Source organism: Carica papaya, chromosome 1 (genome assembly GCF_054855325.1).
Source record: "Carica papaya isolate Zhongbai chromosome 1, ASM5485532v1, whole genome shotgun sequence".
Taxonomy (NCBI): Eukaryota; Viridiplantae; Streptophyta; class Magnoliopsida; order Brassicales; family Caricaceae; genus Carica; species Carica papaya.
Window position 1 is genome coordinate 774999 of NC_142309.1, and position 22402 is coordinate 797400.

At 36.3% G+C, this 22402-nt stretch overlaps 6 protein-coding genes across 14 annotated transcripts; 2 read left to right on the forward strand and 4 right to left on the reverse strand.

The window, feature by feature from the left end:
- Positions 1-644: 644 nt before the first annotated feature.
- LOC110807481 (Leucine-rich repeat protein kinase family protein) lies at positions 645-3136 on the forward strand. The gene is made up of 2 exons (XM_088211357.1): positions 645-2269; positions 2396-3136. The coding sequence occupies exons 1-2, from the start codon at positions 811-813 to the stop codon at positions 3049-3051; spliced, it is 2115 nt and encodes a 704-aa protein (XP_088067483.1). The 5' UTR covers positions 645-810; the 3' UTR covers positions 3052-3136.
- Positions 3137-4132: 996 nt separating this feature from the next.
- LOC110807508 (Octicosapeptide/Phox/Bem1p family protein) lies at positions 4133-6468 on the reverse strand. The gene is made up of 2 exons (XM_022032652.2): positions 5532-6468; positions 4133-5218 (listed from the first exon to the last, which is right to left on the reverse strand). The coding sequence occupies exons 1-2, from the start codon at positions 6281-6283 to the stop codon at positions 4378-4380; spliced, it is 1593 nt and encodes a 530-aa protein (XP_021888344.1). The 5' UTR covers positions 6284-6468; the 3' UTR covers positions 4133-4377.
- A 459-nt stretch (positions 6469-6927) lies between these two features.
- On the reverse strand, positions 6928-16190 carry LOC110807467 (uncharacterized). Of its 3 annotated transcripts, XR_015816477.1 has the most exons (7): positions 13274-13414; positions 10184-10364; positions 9520-9677; positions 8239-8436; positions 7758-8066; positions 7511-7648; positions 6928-7282 (listed from the first exon to the last, which is right to left on the reverse strand). XR_015816477.1 is itself a non-coding variant. In XM_022032602.2 (4 exons), exons 2-4 carry the CDS (start codon positions 10347-10349, stop codon positions 8329-8331), a joined length of 432 nt encoding a protein of 143 aa, XP_021888294.2. In that variant the 5' UTR covers positions 10350-10364; positions 16052-16190; the 3' UTR covers positions 8086-8328. The 3 variants fall into 3 exon arrangements, 2 of the variants coding, with proteins under 2 accessions (XP_021888294.2, XP_021888293.2); XM_022032602.2 differs by lacking the exons at positions 6928-7282; positions 7511-7648; positions 7758-8066; positions 13274-13414 and adding an exon at positions 16052-16190 and having other exon boundaries at positions 8086-8436; XM_022032601.2 differs by lacking the exons at positions 6928-7282; positions 7511-7648; positions 7758-8066 and having other exon boundaries at positions 8086-8436.
- LOC110807468 (uncharacterized) lies at positions 12521-13414 on the reverse strand. Its single transcript, XM_022032605.2, has 2 exons — positions 13274-13414; positions 12521-13030 (listed from the first exon to the last, which is right to left on the reverse strand). Exon 2 carries the CDS (start codon positions 13017-13019, stop codon positions 12762-12764), a length of 258 nt encoding a protein of 85 aa, XP_021888297.1. The 5' UTR covers positions 13020-13030; positions 13274-13414; the 3' UTR covers positions 12521-12761.
- On the reverse strand, positions 14229-16188 carry LOC110807469 (Preprotein translocase Sec, Sec61-beta subunit protein). Its single transcript, XM_022032607.2, has 2 exons — positions 16052-16188; positions 14229-14717 (listed from the first exon to the last, which is right to left on the reverse strand). The coding sequence occupies exon 2, from the start codon at positions 14702-14704 to the stop codon at positions 14459-14461; it is 246 nt and encodes an 81-aa protein (XP_021888299.1). The 5' UTR covers positions 14705-14717; positions 16052-16188; the 3' UTR covers positions 14229-14458.
- A 382-nt stretch (positions 16191-16572) lies between the features above and the next one.
- On the forward strand, positions 16573-22339 carry LOC110807480 (putative lipid phosphate phosphatase 3, chloroplastic). Of its 7 annotated transcripts, none has more exons than XM_088211549.1 (9): positions 16581-16726; positions 18909-19001; positions 19988-20209; positions 20298-20385; positions 20517-20626; positions 20708-20798; positions 20948-21136; positions 21280-21339; positions 21942-22339. In XM_088211549.1, the coding sequence occupies exons 3-9, from the start codon at positions 19994-19996 to the stop codon at positions 22139-22141; spliced, it is 954 nt and encodes a 317-aa protein (XP_088067675.1). In that variant the 5' UTR covers positions 16581-16726; positions 18909-19001; positions 19988-19993; the 3' UTR covers positions 22142-22339. The 7 variants fall into 7 exon arrangements, with proteins under 7 accessions (XP_088067757.1, XP_088067675.1, XP_088067710.1 ...); XM_088211584.1 differs by having other exon boundaries at positions 16586-16726; positions 18919-19001; XM_088211485.1 differs by lacking the exon at positions 16581-16726 and adding an exon at positions 16752-17094.
- The last annotated feature ends 63 nt before the right edge of the window (positions 22340-22402 follow it).

Genomic DNA, 22402 nt, shown 5'->3' on the forward strand with positions numbered 1-22402 from the left:
ACACAATCAGTTTGTTAGTTGTTGGACTTGGACACTTCCATGAGTTAGGTGGTCAAAGTCAACAATCTTCCCTACGATGCACCAAAAAAAAAAATTGTTATACAACATTTAGTGGACCAATCATCGCCCCAAATCACGCTTCTTCATTTTCTCCATGTTGAAAAAACTACTCATTACTATTTTCAACACCATGATTATGACAAGAAGATAATGATGTTTGACACAAAACCAGACAGTAATCAATAGGGTAATTCTGAGTTTTTGATGAATGAAAGAAATGACTTCAACCTCAAGAGGTTTACTTACTTCAAGTTTGGTGTTGGGTGAGAAATTTTTACCTCAAATTCTATAAGTTCAGTGTAAAAAATCTGGTTTTGGTAAAAAAAACAATTGGTTTTACTATGCAGAAAATTCATTTTCTTTTGGGTAAAGTAAGAATTATTCATCTGTGCTTTGGGTTTAAAAGTTATTTGCAACTGGGTTAAAAAAAAGGGTTGTCATTTTTATCAGATGAGAGGGGCATTCGGCATAAGTTTGTGTTTATATTAAATCTCTTTTCAGAACTAAAACATTCTTTTCTTTTCACCTTTTACACGAAGTGGGTTAGTCATAAACAAGACCAACATCCCAGTCAACTTTCCAACAAATCAATGACAGAGTTTCTTTTCATATAAAGACACTGCAAAAAGTCTTATTTATATTCAATATATTGTATGGATAGATACACCCATATCAAAAGGGATCAACTTTTTTAAGAAAACCCAGTTTTCTTCCCTGTATTTTTCTCTTTACTGGTTGCTTCTGGTAGAGATGATTTTGGCCTTGTATTCTCTGGTTTTTCTCTTTTCCTATTTTGTTACTCTTGTTGCTGCTTTAAATGATGAAGGTCTTGCTCTTCTCTCCTTCAGACAATCCATCAATGCAGAGACCTATTTGACTAACTGGAACTCAACAGATTTGAGTCCTTGTTCATGGCATGGAGTTACATGTAATGCTCAAGAAAAAGTTATTTCTCTTACCATTCCAAATAATAAACTCTCCGGTGTTCTTCCTCCTGTTATCGGAAAGCTCCTTGCGCTTCGACACGTAAATCTCAGAGACAACAAGTTCACTGGGAGCGTGCCCGTTGAGCTCTTTGATGCTAGAGGACTTCAAAGCTTGGTTCTTTCAGGTAATTCCTTCTCAGGGCCTGTTCCTCCAGAAATTGGGAACCTTGTGTCCTTGCAAACCTTGGATTTGTCTGAGAATTTGTTTAACGGTTCAATACCTTCTTCGGTACTCCAATGCAAGAGACTAAGGAAGCTTACGCTTGGCAAAAACAGCTTCAGTGGATCAATCCCACATGGGTTAGGGACTAATCTGAATCATATTCAGAGACTAAACCTTTCCTTCAACAGCTTCAGTGGTTCAATCCCTGATGATATGGGAAACTTCCCAAGCTTGATTGGTACCCTTGATTTATCTCACAATTTCTTCAATGGTTCAATCCCAGAAAGCCTTGGAAAGCTGCCTGAAAAAGTATATATTGATCTTAGTTATAACAATCTGAGTGGTTCAATCCCAGAGCGTGATGTTCTAATCAATGCAGGACCAACAGCTTTTGTTGGCAACTCTCTGCTCTGCGGATTACCATTGACCGTTTCGTGTCCTCCAGGAACTATGGATCCGAACAAGCAGTCTGTAATTGACTCATCTGAGAATTCGAATAGTGGTCATGTTAATGGCAGGAAAAGCAGACACTTGACTTCTGTGATTATAGCAGTTGCAGGTGCCATGGCTGGAATTGGCCTCATTGCTTTCCTCATCTCTTACTGGTACAAGAAAGCTTCTTCTCGGTTTAAAGAGGGTGAAAATCCTAGTGGCTGCCGTTTGGAAGAGAAATTAATGATCAGAAGAGACCTTTTCTGCTTCATGCAAAAGGACTCAGAAACTTTATCTGAAAATATGGAGCAGTCCAGTTTTGTACCATTGGATTCAGAGGTTAATTTCAATCTTGATCAGCTTCTGAAAGCATCTGCTTTTCTTCTGGGCAAGACTGGATTTGGGATTGTCTATAAAGTTGTGCTCGAAAATGGGCTAACTGTAGCGGTAAGGAGATTGGGAGATGGTGGGTGGCAAAGATTCAAAGAGTTTCAAACAGAAGTTGAAGCAATCGGAAGAGTTAGACATCAAAATATCGTGAGTCTTCGAGCTTATTGCTGGTCTGCTGATGAGAAGCTCCTCATCTATGATTACATACCTAATGGCGATCTTGCAACTGCAATTCATGGTATGATTATATCTTCATCTCGTCTTTTTTGGTTGTTCCATATCAATTAACAGAGTATCATAGCCATAAGTTTAAAGTTCGAATTTTGGCTTGAGAATATACTGATTAATTCGATTTTATAAGCAGGGAAAGGTGGAACTATGTCGTTTAAGCCACTTTCATGGCCTGTTCGTCTACGAATCATCAAGGGAATAGCAAGGGGCATGGCTTTCCTGCATGAATTCAGTCCGAAGAGATATGTCCATGCAGATCTAAAGCCTTCCAATATTCTCCTGGGAGAAAACATGGAGCCTCAAATATCAGATTTTGGACTCAGCCGGCTTGCTAACATATCGGAAGAAGTTCATTCAGAACGAATGTTAAGTTATGGGACACCACCTTCGAACTCACCATACGAGTTTTCAGCATCAAATTCACCCATAAGACTCTGGACATATTATCAAGCTCCAGAAGCCTCAAAAGTGACAAAGCCATCACAGAAATGGGATGTGTACTCATTTGGTGTAATATTACTAGAGATGATTTCTGGGAAGTTTCCTGTGATTCAGATCGGTCCTATGGAAATGGATCTGGTTCAATGGGTTCAACTCGGAGTTGTTGAGGATCGGAAACCCCTGTCATCCATCATTGACCCTTACTTGGTTCATGATTTGGACATGGAAGGTGATATAGCGTTTGTGCTGAAAATTGGTTTGATGTGTGTGAGTAAGAGTCCTGAGAAGAGACCTTCTATGAGGTTTGTGAATGACAGTCTACATAAATTGACATCATCCAATGAATGAGAGATTGTATTTAGGTGAAAAGTCAAACCAGTTCTTGATTGTAAAATAGCTGATACAAGATTTCATTTCTTTTCTCTGAGAATAATTGCTGGGCATTTTTTTATATGTTAATTTTTTTAAATAATCAAATTGAATTCTTACTTATGAAGAGAGTTATGATACTGAATCCCTCCTAGGAGTATTATAAATGAAATTATATCCAAATAGGCAAAGTATGTATCCTATCTCCTTAATTACCAAGTAAACTAATCTTTAATGGTAATTGTTGAATTTAATTTTTATTTTGTACTAAAACTTTAAATTTGCATAACGAATACATTTTATATGTTAGTTTTGCGTTTTAGTTATTATAGTTATGAGTGTGCAAATCTCGGTCCAAATCAGAAAATTAGAGCAAACCAGATCGGATCGGTCAACTCTCTCGTTACCCTACCTTCTGCATCACTCAACTCCTGCCATGGTGTTCTCCTCACACATTGCTCAACACCTCTCCTCAGCCTCAACTTGAAAACTCGACAGCTCTCAAAGTCCTGGTCTTGTCCCTCAGCTCTCGGAGTCTCACCTTGTCTTGCCCTCTCCAAATCTCCTCTCCTCAGTCTCAGCTGCTTCCCCTCCAGCCAACCCAGCACCATTTGCAACTGAGAGGAAGGAAGTGCATCAGAGCAATTGGAAAAGTAGGCTGAGTTTTCTTATTTTTTTTCTTTTGAATGATTGAGGAATGTGGTTTAGGTTTTTAGTCCATCCGGTTTGGACTGAGACCAGATTGAAAACATACGGTCCAAACCTAGCCTGAACCTAATATAGACTGGTCTTCGGTCTGGGAGTTAACAGTTATTCGGTCTGATCCAGTCCGGTCTGATCTGGTATTGAATCGATGCATATCTCTAATCATACCTCACTTCTAATTTAGCAGTGATAATTCAAATTTTAATTTAAAAAGTAAAAATTAAATTTACATATGAGCAATTATATTACAGTTATGGATATATCAAAACTAATCCATTTGCAACAAAGTGTCAATAACATCAAACCTCCAATGAAATAACAGAACGATGCCAAAAACAAAACAAAATATACAAGATTCTTTGTTTCAACCACAACCTTTTTTATTAAGCATTTAGCACACTCTATACATTCTCGAACAGTTTGTATGTATATGAAGACATCATTAACGTGTTATAAGCATCAAAAGGTCGACACACAAACGAGGTGATTCCTATTTCAAGCACAAGAAGTATACCTACAAATCAAGAAACCAAGAAAGAAAGCACAAAAATACCAACCAACTGCTACCAAAATCGTTTTTCTTTTCTTTCGAAAATGGACTCACTGCGGCTTTATCTGAGCCTGAGCATTGTCCATATGCAGATGAGCCAAGGTTTCTGATATCGCTGCTACCGGGGCCTTTGCCATGGTTTGGTACTGAGAAGGCAGCACAGGTGGCGGAGGCTGAGATTTATATATCTGTGCGCGTGCTGGATCATCGTCAACCTTCAGCTCATTACTATAGCCAACTGCTTGTCCAGGAGCAACACTGCTCTTCTGAGGTTGGACATGAATTTGTTGGTGGACAAAAGACTGTTGTATATCTTCGTTGTAGGGAACATGAACCAGTGGGTTAGCTGCTTGAGTTGTTCGGAATGTCTGCGAGGTTAACTCGGGCATTCGAGTGACCTCCTTCAAAGGTACTTGAGTCGTAGCACTGAAAGAAGCATTGGAATGTACATTGGCCTGGCCTGAGGCAATATTTGATGCATCAACCACATGGAAATTGTAAGGTTGGCTCTGCCCAACCGGTATATAGTACACTTGATAGGGTCTAGGAAGTGGAAAATGGAATTGGGGTTGCTGCTGAGGCAAGGGAGGATACATAGAGTAGTAGTATGAACCCGAAAGGAGATCGGGTGGATTCTGAGGCAAGTAATGAGATCCGGATGGAACAAACTGCACTTGTTGTGGCTGTGGCTGGTCTGGAAGTGAAGATATTGTATACCCAGAAGCCGGAATTGATTTATTCATCTGGGTTCCATAGGGATTATCATGCAGTTTGGTCTCTGTTTCAAAAGGGTTTGTAGAAATCTTATTATCCATTGCAGGAACACTCATAATTTGGTCCATATAACCAGGGGTCTCTGCTTGAGAAATGGCTGTTGCCACACTAGTCTCACTGAAATTTAGCAAAAACGAAGCAAAGATAGAATCAACTACAAGTTTAATCAGGTCATAACTTCAGTATCCAACATTCCAGCTCATGATAATCAAATCTCCTTACCTCCTAATTTCCTATCAGAATCAATCTAGGAAATAAAAAGCACTGAACTTTCCAAGTACCCAAATGGGGGTATAGCATTTCTCATCAGCTTAACTAGCAACTAAAAGAAAGTAACATATTGCGCCACAAGTTGAATCAAAGTTCCTCAAAGAGAAAATTAAAGAAACAACCATCTAAAGGAACAAGAATCAATTGACTGTGAGAATACCTTGCAACTCGTTCTGGTGAAGAAAATTTTGGCAGATTATCAATCAAATTAGCAACACTTTCCTCGCCATTTGCTTTAATGGGTGGCAAATTCGACAACGAAACAGAAGAGGAAGTCGACCCGAAAGACGAACTAGTATCCAGAAAAATCGACTCATGTCCACCGCTATTATTACCCTCAATCTGCCCCTCCAATCCACCTTTCTGCATAATCCCCGCACTCCTCAAAGCGTCCACGAACCAAGACTCTGTCTTCGGATGCTGTAACACGGGTTGTTCTCGCTCTAACTTACTCCGGAACCAACACCCGCCTTCCGCTTTCTGCTGCCTGCTCTCGTCGGGAAGAGCCGGCGGCCGCTTGGTGGGGAAGAGAAACAATCGAATGCGGGAACTGGGAGGGGAGGCGGACAGGCGATTGTGCTCCTCGAGCATGATTTGAAGATCTTCATCCGTCGAGAGAGAAATCAGAGAATCGAGGTCGTGAGAAGGGAGCTGGTACTTGAGCGTGAAAGGGTAGTGAACGTTGAGGGTGGCCGCCAAGTGGGTAGTTAGGGAAGAGAGGTTGAGCGAGGCGGCGGCGTTAGAGACGGTGACGATACGGGTGTCCCCGCCGGCGTAGCAAAGGGACTTTGTCTGAGGCCGCGGAATAATATGTCCGCCGTAGCTACACATCAGCCGGAGCTTACCAGTGCTTCCCCCAGATATGGCGGCAGTATTTGTCGGTTGCGGTTGCGGCGGCGGCGGCGAGTCCATATCCGCAGTGGCGGTAGGGTTAGGATTGAACTTGGGTTAGGGCGTGATTATCGGAGGTGTGATCGAACGGATTCTGGAAATTGTAATTTTGCCTCTCGGTGAAGCAAACGTTTTACTCATTTGCATTTTGTCAGGCTAACTCTCTCTTTTGGGATTATCTCTATACACAGACACACACACACACACACATATATATATATTCGTATATGAATATATATATATATATTCTTTTATTTTATATTTTTTAAATGATTTATTTATTTATTTATTTTGATGATATAACGGCATGATGTACATCCAGTTGAGGTTTTGCTTTTGTCAATTTTATTAAAAATTTTAATTAATTTATAAAACATATGATAATAACATCAAATTATGAAGGAGAAATTACAATTTTTGGTATTATACAAAAATAATTTAATTTTTTAATTAATAAAAATTTATACTTTAAATATAAAAAAAAAAAACTATATAATCAACAAACTTAATACAATTAGTAAAAAATAACTACAATAATATTTTCTCTTAGTTTAAATTCCAATACATATACATATATATATATATATATTATATTATATATTTCTAAAAAAAAGTCAAAAGAATATGCATATTTGAAAGCATAAATTATAATTTCCCATCAAATATTTTAATAAAAATATTTTTATAATCACACTTGGAAGATGTATAAAATAATTCTTGTCACACATGATGACTCCTTTACCTTGCTGGGAAAATAGAAAGAAGGAAAAAACAAAAGGTGGTGGAGTCGACATGCATATACAATATTATATATGCATAATATTATCACGTTATATGATAATAATATCACCAACTAGGCAGATAAATAATAATCTACAGCCACAACTAGTTACTGATCAATATATATATATTATACACCAGAGCACATACATATTCTTTTCTTTTGAACTCCAAACTCCTGCATATGGGTCCCCAGTGTAAGCATCGTCAGCCTTCTTGGTTGCTTAACAGGGAGAAGAACTGCGCATGAAGTAATCACAAACAACATTTTTTCTTATAAAATGATCACACCTCTTCAATCTATCTTTGCAGAGAAAACCGAACATAACCCGCGCATTAATGCAAGTTTAACGGTCAGAGATAATAAAGCATTAGTGAGACACACCATTGACACGTATTCAATCAGATAAAACCGTAATCAACAAAAGATCCCAGGCTACTATAGTTGGTAAGGGACAGCGAACTCACCAAATCCCTAAAAAAGAGAACTGCTGCCTTTCTAATGATCTACTCTGCATGCTAAAGCAACTACATCGCCAATACTATGTGAACCGACACACCTTCCAGCACAACACTGCCAATGTTCCTTTCTTGGTGGCCTACTAGCTAGCAGCCATCGACAATCCAAAATGATACAGTTTCAAACCAAAAGAAAAAAAAAACGGATATATAGTTAAGATTCAGGCAACAAGACAGCAAAGATTTCTGCGTGTACCTGATTTCTGAACATCCTGAATGCAGAAGAATACAACCCACTGTTAACCTCAACTCCAGGAGTGTTGTTCAGTAGCCCGACTATCTCTTGAATGGGAGTTCTATAAGAAAAATTTTTTCCCCATGTAAAATGCAATGAGGGAGAGGGCGGTTTTCATGGCTTCTCTGCCAGTCATATTCAATTTAATGCAAACATAGAAGAGCCACCAATGAGCGTACAAGGTGATTAGATACAAGAGTCGGTCAGTAAGAATAGTAGCAAGACTAGATTAGTTGCATCTCTGTTTTGATGGAATCCTCAGGTGCCAATCTAGCATTAGAAAGCTCAATAAGCTCACTGCTTTAACATTATCATTTTACTTTATAACAATGGTTCAACATACAGAGTGTTAGGTCTAGAGAGAGAAAAATCATTGGATGAAGATCCTGAAGCACTTAGGAAACTCCTAGAGTATGGAGGAAAATCGTGCTTTGTAAATTACCTGAAAGCTGAAATTTCAACATACAAAATTTTGAAGCATCACATCTGGCAACAATATTTGACTCTAGAACCAAGATAAAGATAAAACACATCATAAAGCATTTATCATCCTCTTCATTTCAGCAGACCTCCTGGGATCTGGCTCTTCAATTGCTCGCTCAGTTAGTACATGCTTTATACGGCACATTGACTTCCTCACCTGAATTTCATGGCCAATAGAAACCAACCATCCGATTAGGAAATGTTGTTTCAACAATTATCAAATTGTATAGTATTGTTTATTTCCAATATGGCTAATGGCATATTCATAAATTGTATTCAGGATTTTTTTCAAACAAAATCCAAGAAGATTCTGTTTAACCAGAAGCAGCTTACAGAAACGCAGGAGCATCCTTTTCTATGCTCCTACTTTTGATCCTTTAGAAGCTATTTTCAGCTTCAGCTTTTGGTTAGAAACCATTCACAAAGGCAAGTGAGTGCTGGCAACATAAGAGAACATTAAGATTTATGACAATAAAAAACCTCAACATATATTTACAACTAAACAAAAACTCTATCAGAAGCAAGAGAGGTTGGAAATTTGCCTCCTGTATTTAGCTTGGAACTGTGATGGTAAGATATCCAAGCAGGGTACAAGGACTAATGAGAGATTAGTGGACATTTCTGGTCATCTGGTTGGCTTCCAAATATATTTTTAAGTGCAAAAATTTGATATAGACATAAAACTTTTGGTCTTTTACCTGCTGGAAATGAGAATTGTTTAATGGTAGCGAGTTAAAAAGATGTAGGCAAAGTCATATATATTTGATCCAATTTTGCATAAATCACACCCAAATTAGTAATACTCTATTACTTCTTTCAAAATGAAATTTTCATCAATTCATGAATAAATTAAGCGCCAACTTATCATTGCACACAGATTTTTTCAAACACTAAATATTTTACAAAAGCGATATGAATTTCCTTAATAAAAAGAAAAAGAGAACAAACAAGAATTTCGATGTATGATCTAGTAGTTTAGAGATAAAGGAATGGGAATTAAATTGAACTAGATGGTTACTAGATCTAAACAGTGTGGCTAAAATGTACAATTGACAGTCTACTATGTAGCCCAGAAATACTTCTTCAGGCTGTAAAATGAGCACATAGAGGCATATCCAAGGGTTACCAAACACTAACTTATAAAAAGAGCACTAAAAATTGATAAGATCATTCTAGAATCTATCAGAACTGAAAGAGCTGTTTCCAACAAAAATTATATGACAAGAAAAGTGCCAAGTACCTTTGGGATGCGTTCTGGATTTGGAAACCGTAGGTTCTGAGAATGAAGCATCTGGTACTGAGTCATCAACATGTTTTTCTCCTTTAGTAAAACATACCAAAGCTTATGAAGGTCATCCCAGGACTTCAAACGCAATTCTGAAGCTTTCCAACTTCGACCTAACAGCAGAGAAGTTTAAGCAAATTTTTGACAGAATGCAGTTATGTAAATGCATTCCATTGAGAAGAATAACCACGCACAAATTTTCTTCTTATATTATTTAGGACCAAAAACAACTAACAGAAAGGATTCTACCATTTGAAGAACTATAAAAAAGGTACTTGAGTTCATTATTTGACAAGAGAACTCATACATTACACTTAATTTTTTTTAAAGATAATCGTAATATTACAGTCATTTTACTTAAAGATCATGTCCTCTCATCTTCTTCCTGCAATTACTTCATGAATACAAACAAAGAGATAATAGATAACTCAAACTATTACATGTGAAGTTTGCTTCTTAGTTGTCACTTCCAAATTCAACTTTCTTTCAAGCTAAATCCTCCTTGAAGTTCAATTTACATTCATGATTCATGTACAATAAAAACTAGAACCAAGAGAGCAACTATCTGATAGCCAAAAATAAGAAGCAGACGAAGTCAAATGAGGTAAAAGCCTAGTACCATATACAACAGACTTCTCTTCGTCTTGGCTTCTATCTGCCTCGAAAAACTCCTCAAGAGGGTTATGTCCTGCCCTGACTGTAGAAGTAGCAGCTCCGGTCGCAGCAAATGATTCTGATTTTGCAGCAGCCAAGAATCTCCTCGAAATAAATCTTGTCAAAAACATGATTATAACCAATTTCTGCAATGTAGTACTATCACAGTTAAATACATATTTTCTAATAATTTTCCTTGATAAATCATATATCCAAGTACTTTGAACCTACTATGACTGCAGTATTCTCACGATTCATGAAGTCTGATTAATACAATATGCATTGACAACAAAAGCTTCACCAACTGTTGGAAGCTCCGAATATTACTTAATGTAGAGAAATGAAAATTCTCCAGTGAAAGGCTCAAATGACCAACAAGAAGCAAAACTGAGCCACCAAAGACTAATTTAGCTAGAGATGCAAAAAACCAAGAATTTAAACCACAAAAGGCAGATTACAGAGCACAGAACCACAAAGAAGACTTAAACCTACCGAAGCAAGATATCCATAAATGTAAAAGACTATGACAAAACCACAAGTAAAGTTCAGATGATCAAGCAGGCAACCATCAAGCTGAATAAACGGATCTCTACTTGCTACATGGTCACATAAAAAGAGTAGGTGAATCATGTTGTAGAAATACAAGTGAAAACCCAAGGGCAGCATCATAAGAATCAGAGATAGCATTCTGTGCGTCAAGTAATCAGGAAAAAAGGTGAAAAATCAGACGCACCATTCTATTAATGAAGCTACTGGAGAATATAAAGCATATACAACTCAAGGGAGGTCCAGGGTAGTAAAAACTTTTGCACAAGCTCGGAGACAAGGCAGAGCAACGACAGCGCTGGGGTTAGTGGGTTTGAGACTGAGCAGTGAGCAGGGTCTGGCATCTGGGCTTGAACTGGTGGTGATAGCAAGCTCAAAGATGGATTTACAGATGTGGTGATGGTGATGAATTGTGAGAGATTAGAAGATGAAATCAAGTTAGAGGCTGGACAGGTGAGGTAGAAGGTAATCTAGCAGTAACACTGACAGTGCATTTGGTTCAATTCTCATTTTATTCCTACTTAATTTGTACTTGCCCTATAGAATTAGAATATGTCTAATGTTTGACATTAACTCTTGTCTCCACTGGGAATTTCTGGCCATTGAAATTCAATTCACTTTAATTTATAGGATTCTCAGATAAAAAAGTTTAAGGTGAGGCAGCAGCAAAATTAAACATTAAAAAAATTCAAGTTTTATGTATGAAGACCTAGAATCCAATAGAGTTTCATCCACAATAACAAAATTATTCATTGGAAAACAACAAAGAATTTATTAAAAGTTGGATGTCTACTTACAACTCAAAACTTACATATTTATAATGTTTCAACACTTATCCTAAGAGAGCATAGATTGCTCAAAAGGAAATCAAATAGTAAAACTTACTATGATCCTTTACTAAATAGAACAAAAAATCACAAACATTTGAGAATATAAATTGTGACTAAATTAGAAATACAATGAAAATATTAAACTACTAAACTGTTAAGAATAAATCTAAAAATAAATATTAATACCTTAAATAATATCTGCAGTAGTATTCTATAATTCTTCTCAGCTTGGAAACTAGAGATAGAAATTAGGTGGCAAAAGAAGGAGGTTAAACCTAATACAATCATTGAGAATTTATATTTAGGAGCCTGTTATGTTTTATTCGCTTCTCATTGAATTTCTTGTTAATTACTAATTTTAGTGTGCAAAAGTATGATACAATTTGATATCTTTGAGTTAACATCAGCCTAATTCTAAATCTTTTGATGTTGAGAATTCACTCATCATCTTGAAATATAGAATAGAATTGTTGTCAAAGGATTAATAATAGTAACTCAAGTGCAATAAATTATTTTCTGTTTATCTATATGAAGGCTAGAATTATAACTCAAAATTGACAGATAATTAGCGGGGGTTGAACCAAACACAACGAGCTTTTTGGAGTCAGTTTTTTTAAGTTTATCTTCATAGTAGAACTACTAATGGAGCAATTGTAGGATTTATAAACATTTAAGTAATCTCTTAAAATTGAAATCTCACCAAGTTGTAAATATCCGAGAACCTAATGTAATCAACTTGGTTTTTTAGTGGAACTTCAAATCATCACTGACTCATAAATATACACATTCCTTTAGAGGGTAAAATCAATGCATGCTAATCTGAATCAAATTTTCTTACACCATAATACCAGAGGGTTACATATGAACTACCTGATTAATCCCCAATGAATATTAATAAGCGATAAAAGATACCCAGAATTTCCGAATTAGTGAAAACAGTAAAAAGGTGCTTTCTTTTACATCAACGTTTCAATACATTTATTTTTAACAAATACAACCAAAACAAGTGTTTCAAATGCTACAAGAAGACCCAATAACAAGTAATCAGACCGGCACTCACACACAACAAAAGTAATGATTCAAAAGAAAAATAAGAACAAAGAAGACAAGGAGAAGACATATAAAAAGTGACAAGGAAACGGGCAAAGGACTACAAGGGGAGGATGATCAAACGGATTTGATTGGATTTGAGGGAGCAGGAGAAGGAACGGGAGCAATGTCGTCAAGATCCGGAGAAGAATTAGGGTTGAGAGGGGCGCGGACGGCGGTGGAAACAGCAACATCATCAGGGTCGTAATCAGGGTTGAGGGATTGGTCGATGGCTTCCCGGCCCTTTTCTAGACAAGGCTTGCAAGCGAGCTCGATCGCTATCCAACCCAACACCACCCCTGCTATTGCTATCAACGCGCTTGTTATTGCCGCCATCTCCCCTCTCTCTGTGTTGAATTGATGATCTTAACTACGTTAATTTAAAGTACCACAAAGAGCACCTCAAACTAATACAAACCAGATACGCAAAACATCAAACAAACAAATAAACAGAAATTTTCATTTAAATATTTCGATCGCATCAGTCTACATCAAGAATAACCAGCCAAATTTCTTAGAAACACTACTTTCAAATTATTCTACAAATATTTTATATTACCAGAAGAAAGTCCAGGTACTTAGAAACTTACGTCTTACGTTTACAGGAGCGCAGGAATCGGTTCAAGTAATGGATCTAGCAGGAGAGCGACTGAGACGGCTGGATCGCTTCCGTTGTTATCGTAAAACTGCCAAGCTGATCCAGAACGATGAGGGGAAGAACAGTGAGAGAAGAGACGGTGAGTGCACAGCGCCGCCGGGGCAGTAGTGATAAGGCGAAGAAGAGATTGAAATGGTTGTAAAACCGGTAACAAGTTACCACAGTTAAAAGTGGTAGTTTAGGTAAATTAAGTGGAAGGGTAATTGTGGAATTCAATTAGTTACCGTAAAAAACAATATATATATATATATAATTTTTAAAATACTATATTATATAATTTTTATTGTATCTTTGCTTCTCTACCAATTTGTATTTTATAATTACATAATATATAAATATTATAATTTTTACATTTGATGCGTAATTAAATTGATTTTGTTTGTCATTTTAAATTTATAATTGTAAATAGTAAAAATAAAAAATTAATTTCGCATTAAAATATTGTACTCGACTTGTATTGCGATTATAAGCACCACAATTACCAATAATTTTTTTATTATTTATTATAATATCTAATTCAATAATATTACAGGTTGATATAAAACTATATAACAAACTGTAAATGCTTGTATGCTTTAAAAAGGAAAAAAAAAAGCCCATTTTATTGGATTTGTTTATATATATATATATATTGTAGTTCATAATTATAATTGATCAACTTTAAAGAACAAAAAAATATGATCAGTCAATTAAAAGCAATTCACAGGTGAAAGTATAATAGTTTCGAAAGTCAGAATAAACATTACATTCAATTCTATTATATCATGTTTCACTATCATCATCCATGAATCAAGATCATAACTTTTTCAGTATCCAAATACTCCGAACCATAATCGCAATTCAACGAATCAAAGAATGTAATTGATTATTGAAAAAATTAGGCGCAATTTCGCTAGCAAAAATATCTTTAAATAAAAATGAAAGCAATAGATTAACAACCATCCGACTGGAGAAAAATGCAAGTCAATGTAAAATATAGGCTTCATATGCGGTTAAGCACTGTAAGAAGAAAGTTCTAAATGTAAAAATGGAGGTAAAACCGAACCAAAAGTCTCCTTTCGGTAAGAAACTAAAAAAACTCATGACAATGGAGATGTTCTTCCTATCCTTCAGGCCTTCAAGCCTCTCTGCGAACAAAGTATAGTTTACCCATGACATGAAGTATGGCAACAAAAGCAATGAAACCAATACTCATGACAAGTACAACATTTGGAGAGATTTTGAGTCCCGGGGCGTCATCTGTGTAGAACTGAAGCATTGTCCCAGCTGCTCCTCCCGATGCCCCGCCACTGGTTGTCCTCCTTCTACGCAAGCTTGCAGCAGCAGCTGCACTTCCTCTTGGGGGACCTCCGCTCAAAACCATTTTTTTTTTCTTTCTGGCATAAACAACCAAATTTCAGCAGTTTGGTAACCACAGGTCTATAGAAGATTAGAGATTGAAAAGTTTTTAACAAAACACTACGAAGAGTTGGGGCTTTTTTCTTCTTCTATTGTGATTTAACGATGGTTTCCGCTTCTCAATTCTGAATTGCTTTTAGTTTACAGCTTTTCAACTCTTACATTCCATATATTTCGTGAAGGACAGGACAAAAATATCTTTTCTAAGTCTCTTCTCCGCAGGGAAGAAGGTAGAACATTTGGGTTTGAAGACAAATGAATATGGTATAAACTAAATGATGTATGACAAACTTGGGATTATATTTCCTACTCAGGAGTGTGGGACAAAATCATAAGTTCAAGTATTCTTAGATATCACCCCTAGAAATACCAAAATATTAACTAGGAGGCAGACCTAGAGTCTCTTAAGCATCATATCTAAGGCGATTTCTTATGCATCATACTCAATGACATCATTATGCCAGACAACCAAGGCATTGAGAAAACTATCATGATAATTTACTCACTAAAGCCTATCTCAAAAGTAAAATCTCATAGGTACTTGTAATCACAAACATAAGATCCTTTTCTAACCATAAATCAGTAATGAATTTAATATGAAATTTAATAAGAAATTGAGGAATAAAAAAGATACTAAAGAACTAAATTTATCCCTTTATCATTCTAAGTAGATTAGCTAAACGCAGTTTTTGATCCTTTCAGAAATTCAAAGTCAAATTTATTCTGAAACTTTAGGCCAAATTAGAGAATCAAATGGATTTACTGATAGAGTAAAAGACCAGGGTCACCTATTTTATAGGGAGATAATTGAATAGTTCATACTACAGGGGCATGGAACTATTTCCCCTGCTACGACCTATCAGCCAATTGAATTCCATGTGCTCATTCAACTCCAATGAAGCGAGAATTTAACCCCCAAAATTGTATAACGAATTGATTGTTGAAATACTCAATTTCACAAAATCCACTCCCAAATATTCCATATTGTCCCTAAAAAATAACATCTCGTCATACACAAATTACTACAAGTTCTCAAGCTGTATTCGTCAAAAACCCTAAAAACCTCAATAAACAAATAGGAGTCTCAGTAGAATAAAGGATCGAAATCCCATCAATCACATCAAATTTCAATTGAGTAGAACAAATCGAAAGCGCATCGTAGTCAAGAAAATCCATAGATCTGAAGACGTAGGTGAATTATGCAATGCATGGATCTGCTGAATTATGGGGCGACGGATCATAGCAAGTTATATCACATGAACACCTATTAATAACTCATAATAACGAAAAAAGAGACGGACAGGTTACTCACTGCTTAAGTTGACAGCGGAGGGGTCGGGTCAATAGATCTGGCAAGAACCTGAGGCAGACAACGAAAAAAATGTCTAGATCGCGTCCAACGTCGTCAGAATACGGCGGATCGGATCGAATATGGTCAAACTACGGAGCGGTAAAGAAAGAGGCAGTGGGATATCGATGGCCAAGGGAGGATAGCCGCCGTAGAGAAGTGTGATGAGCGATCGGTCGGAAGAGACAGGACGAAAAAGAAAAGAGGATGCAAGATTTGACTAACGCCGCCTTGAATGTAAATGTAAAGACAGTAAGAGCGGGTTATGGGTACGGGTGTTAGTCGGATCCGGATCCGGATCCGACACGGTTCCGGATCGACTAACATATTTTAATTATGTAATAGAATTGTAATTAGGTTATGATATTTAGTTTTTTTTTTTTAAATTTAAAAAAATAAAGATATAATTATATAATTAAAATAATAAAAAATTAATTTAAATGTTTCAAAATAGTAATTTAGTATATTTGGTTACATAATAAAATAACTGATTAGAATTTCCTGCAAATGGAAAAATTCCTTTAGAACTTCAAATGGCTGACCAGAAGATGTGGCGAAAAAAACAGATCCCAGTCATCCGCCAAATCCAAATATTTTGTCGTCGTCAAATTCCATTGCAGAAACCTGTAATGCCGTAAGGTATGATATATACACATATACATATACATATATATATGTTTATTTTAATTTGAGTATTGCTTTTTATCTTTATTTTCTAATCACGACGTTCTCTCCACTTTCTTCTTGTTATCTTCTTCCGTCAAATATTTTCCACTTCAACTACTCTTCATAATTACTGCGTATGAGTCCCTTTCATGTGTATTCTGTGAGTGAACCTCACGGATAAGATGGTTGTTGCTTGTGTTTTATCATAACTTTCTACTAACCAACTTAATTATTACTTGCATCATTGTGTATGTCTCTGTGTTTTTCAATTGGTTGGTACGATGCCTTGGTGGGATTTGGGTTCTCTTTCTCCTGTTAAGAGTCTGAAGGGCATTTTTCAGGTTAGTGGGTTTGCTGCTCTTGGTTCTTGATCTGTGCGTTGATCATTGTCGTTGATAAACTGAACTGTAATTTGGATCATTGTGGGTGTCAGATTTGGGTTTTTTTTTTTCTCCTGTTAAGAAGCTAAGGGCATGTTTTAGGTTAGTGGGTTTCTATTCTTGGATCAGTTTCTGTAATATGGTGATGGGTGCAAATCTTGGGGATTAAATTATTAAGAAATAATTTGAGGGGTTTTTTATTCTCTTGATCAGCTTTGAGTGGACAAAACCTTCTCCTAGAATGAATGGGTTTTGTTTTATGGGAATGAATTGTGGTAATACCATAATGTGGTGTTCTTGGGTTTGTTGACTTGAAATCTTTGCATCATGGGGATGCAAGTATAGTGTTAAACATTATTGGAGAAATCTGATTGCTTGTGAGATGTTTGATCTCTAATTCTAGTAAACATGATTTTTTTTTTGTCACTTGAGTTGTTATATTAATTCCTAGAAGTGTGAAGGGGCCAGAAATTTTTCCGACTGTTACTGGGTATATTACATTTTATTCACAACCAAATTTCTCTCTTCTGCTTGTTTATTCAATTGGTGGTATCACAATTGGCATGAAATTCATTTCATTTTCTAGAGGAACCTTTTATGTAACTATAATAGTATGGAGTAAGTACTTGTTCTGCTTGTCCATTCTATTGGTGGTATCACAATTGGCATGAAATTCATTTCATTGTCTAAAGGAACCTTTTATGTAACTATAATAGCCTACATGGTCATCTGAAGACAGCTAAGTAGGAGATATTTTTGCTATCTTAACAAATTTCTCAAGGATGTCTTTCATCAAGACTTACAGTTACTTTATATTTTCTCAAAAAAAGTTACTCTAATAATAGCTAATAAAGTGGAATACTGTCCTCCACTCAAGTGATCGGTGTGTTAAGGATGCCAACTACTTGGCATATCCCCCAGCCACTCAACCATGTTAAGAACCTGTTCGTTTATTTTCTTCGTTTGTTCAGTGAGATCCTCTTATTGAACTACAGTTACTGCAAGATCATATAGTTCTAAAAGGCTTTGGCTTTGGGATCGAAATGATTGGTCATGGAGGATGTTCCATCATTTATTGGTATTTGATATTTTTTCAATTTAAATCCTAATAGCTCAAGTATGTTAATATGGAGTAAGATTTCTCTTTAGCTTGCTTTATTTTTTTTTGCCTTATTTAAGAAATACTGAAGGATAACCTTTTTCCAACTTAATTAGGGAAAACATGTTTTATAAACAAATCGTTTTAATGCATGGATTACAAACTTTCATAACTAAAGAGTTTGTTATGGTTCTCGTTCTTATCTCATTTCGAGTCTATTCCAAACTGCAATGGTTGTAAGCATTTGTCTATTGGCAATTAGTGTTCCTTGGTCAGGAAGGTTAATATTTATAGGATGTGATGAAGTGCAGATAGATGTCTAGTGCAAGGATACTTTCAAATGCTTCTTGGTTGTTGCATATAACATATCTTCGCTGGATTATATGTCTCTGGCTGAGTAAATGACAAATTTATCCTCTTCTGCAATGAAGTGAAAAGTTCATATATTCTTAGTGAAGGTCATTTGGCCTACACGTAGCCACAATTTAATTGAAATAGTAACATTAGGTGATAGTGGATTCTTTTGGAAGGATGTATATAGTTAAGGTAATTCTATCTTTGCATAATTTCTAACCACAAAGTCCTGAAGATAAGTTTCCATCTGGGAGTTTAGTGAGTTTGGTGGTTCCTCATCACATATCTTATCCCTGAAGATTAATTTGTTGAGATCGTCTAGGATGTATCAGGCAAGAAGCTGGAGATTTCTGCAAATGCTAATCCTTGTGTTTCACCCTGTCATATTCCATTGATTGAACATAAGAATGAGGAGGTATCTCTTATCTACGACCTTTCATCTGCTGCTTTTTAAATGGTTATTCTGCTTGTAGTTGTTTCTTTACTTTCTTGAGATTCAAGTTGTTACCTTTATACTGCAAACTTATTTAAGTTGAAGAAAGGGTTAATTGAACCCTAAGATTCTTTTACCTCAATATTTGCATTGTTGTTTATCATTCATCTACCAACAAAAGCATTCAAGTTAGAAAGTCCAACATAAATTAACAATCAAATCAGAACGTAGGCATAGAATGCCCATTATACTTCTTTCGTGCATTTTTGTTTTCATTATTTCATTCTTTTGGGGGATTTTGGAGGTTAAACCAAATGAAGGCTCTTTCTTATAAACTTCACCAATTGTAGTCAAATTGTTTTACTACGATGTTTCTTGATAACTACTACGATGGTATCCAAAATCCTAATTCTTTTCTTAGATTACAATTTTTATGCTACTTGGTTCCATACCCATCACTGCAAAAAGTTTAATGTCGGTACTTCATGTTTAGGATTTAGGACTGTATCAGTGTTCTGTCATAATTTTCTTTAACGGCCTGCCTATTTACCAAACCCCTTGTTCAAGTATTCAAATAGTTCACTGTTGAACTCCATGATGAGTTGATGCTGTCTAGGAACTCAATCTTTTCAGGTTATGGCACAACTCTTAGAATGTGTAATTAATCTTTTACTGCAAAATTTTTATGTGGATTTAGATACTCTGTTGATCCTGTCGTACACGTAATATGAGATACTGTATACTTCCTTCTTCATATTTATTGCATACTTGTAGCATTTGAATAAATGTGCACGGAACTTGGTGACTAGCTTGTTATGTCTGGAACTGTGGTTGCTAACAGTTTTGTTTTAGTGGACATACTCTCTCCCGTGTCCATATTTTTCACTTGAGAATTAGAAACAATCTTTTTTGGTATCCTTCCTTAAGTAGCTATTGTTGATTTTTATAAAATTGTGTATGTCAAACAGTACAGGATGAGGGAGGCACAGCTTGGATCTCATACTCTAATGTCCCATGGAGTCACAGTTGCAAGGACACACATGCATGATTGGCTCATACTTTTGCTTCTTGTTTTCATGGAGGTTATTCTGTATGTAATCCATCCATTTTATCGCTTTGTTGGGAAAGATATGATGGATGATCTCAGATACCCTCTAAAGAGCAATACAGTGCCTGTTTGGGCTGTCCCAGTAGGTTTCTCTGCCATCATTACATACATTGGACTTAGTTTACAAGTATATCATGTAAGTGACAAGATTTCTCCCTTGGGGTGATTAGATGTATGCAGTTCTGTTGCCCATGATGATTTTTTTCGTTGTCTATCTCCGCAGAAGAGATGTTTATGACCTTCATCATGCCATATTAGGTGATAACATCGGATTGCTTTTTTCTTATCCTCTTTTTTCCTAAAAAATTTATTTCTTATGTTTTGAACCAGACTTCATTTCAGACAGAGGATTTATATATGTAGATATATAATTACTTGGTGTTGTGCAGGCCTACTATTCTCTGTTTTGGTGACAGCAGTAATCACAGATTCAATAAAAAATGCCGTGGGTCGACCTCGCCCGGACTTCTTTTGGCGTTGCTTTCCTGATGGGAAGGATGTATGCTTCATTGAACCTGCAATCACTAATTAAGATTTTGTACGATTCTAATTATGGAACTTGCTACTTATTGTTTCTCAGGTTTACGATAAATGGGGAGATGTCATATGTCATGGTGATAAAAGTGTCATAAAGGAAGGACATAAGAGTTTTCCAAGTGGTCATACTTCATGTAAGACCAACTAATGTTTGGTTCACATTTTGGGTTTAGGGACTGAAATATTTTATAATCTATTATTGAAAAATAAGTTCATTTTCCTAGATGAGATGAGATAGAATGTAAGCCCACTAAATGCATCATCATACTGTATCTGTGCTCAGGGTCCTTTGCTGGTCTTGGTTTTTTGTCACTCTACTTATCTGGAAAAATACAAGCATTTGACCGCAGAGGTCACGTTGCAAAGTTATGCATTGTCTTTCTTCCTCTACTTGTTGCATCTCTTGTTGGCATTTCTCGGGTGGATGACTACTGGCACCACTGGCAGGATGTCTTTGCTGGGGGTCTACTAGGTTTGTGCAATTATGATCTTCAATTTTTTTTTTGGGTGCACATTAGAACTATTCTTTGACCTTTTTTTTTTCTTTTATAAAACTACTTTTTACATAATTATAAGGTCAACTTTACTGATTCCTCAAAACCTCCCCTTTTGCAGGGCTTGTAATGGCTACATTTTGCTACCTACAGTTCTTTCCACCACCCTATCACACTGAAGGTATAATTCTAAATGAATCTAATGAATGATGGGTTCTTTTTCTTAGTAGTAGATGAATGGTATTTGTAGATCCCCAAGATTTATGCAGTTCTTGCACCAAAATATAACTCAATAGGATCTCTCTCTCTCTCTCTCTCTCTCTCTCTCTCTCTCTCTCTCTCTGTATACAAATGTGCGCATGCATATTTTTCTAGGTTATAGTAATGACATTTTCATTAGTGAGTATGTTCATGCCATACAATGTGGTCAATTCGGTAGGTTTTCGTTAGGCTGGCATTAATCTTCTAATGAATTGTTGAAGATTTCTCCATCTTGGTTAGAGTTGTCATTCAGTAAGTGTACAGAGTATAGGATATCTTTGCCAACTACTATTATTATGCCCAGCCCAGTGCTGTTTACAGCGTTTTTTATTGACGTATCCTTTACCAGAATCCTTTATGAAACTTTAGAGGTATATACTTGTCTACTATGCCTGGTAATGGAATTTGGGAGAATGACCAATGATCAGGTCATGTTGAGACAGGCCTGCCTGTCTCACTTAAATCTATCAATGTGATGTTTGCTCATTGACTGGGTTTAAATATAAATGTATATGTTTTTAGGTTGGGGCCCGTATGCTTACTTCCGGGTGTTGGAGGAGTCACGACAACAAGCAATGAATTCTGTGAATTCGCGTAATGGACAGGCAACCGAGGATTTGGTTGAGAGCGAGCAAGATGGAAGCAGTAATGGATTTTTGGGCTTACATTTGGCAGGCAATTCTAGTTCGACACTGCTAGATGCGGAGTCTGGTAGGAGTTGACTTCGTGTAACTTTGTGCTTTTAGCCCTTCCTCGTGTAGATTACTTTTTGTCTGTAACTAATCTCTCGACTTCTTGTTGTGAGCTTCTTGGAATACCTTGGTTCTGATTAAAAGAAGACAAAAACATTTTGTATTATGGAGAAAGGAAGAGAACAGTTTGTATTCTGCTTAAATCTTTGAAGCTTGATCTCTTGAATCTCTCTGTTGTCATGGTTTTTGTATGTGAATTGGAAGCTAAATTAGTCTTATTTCGGTGGGGAC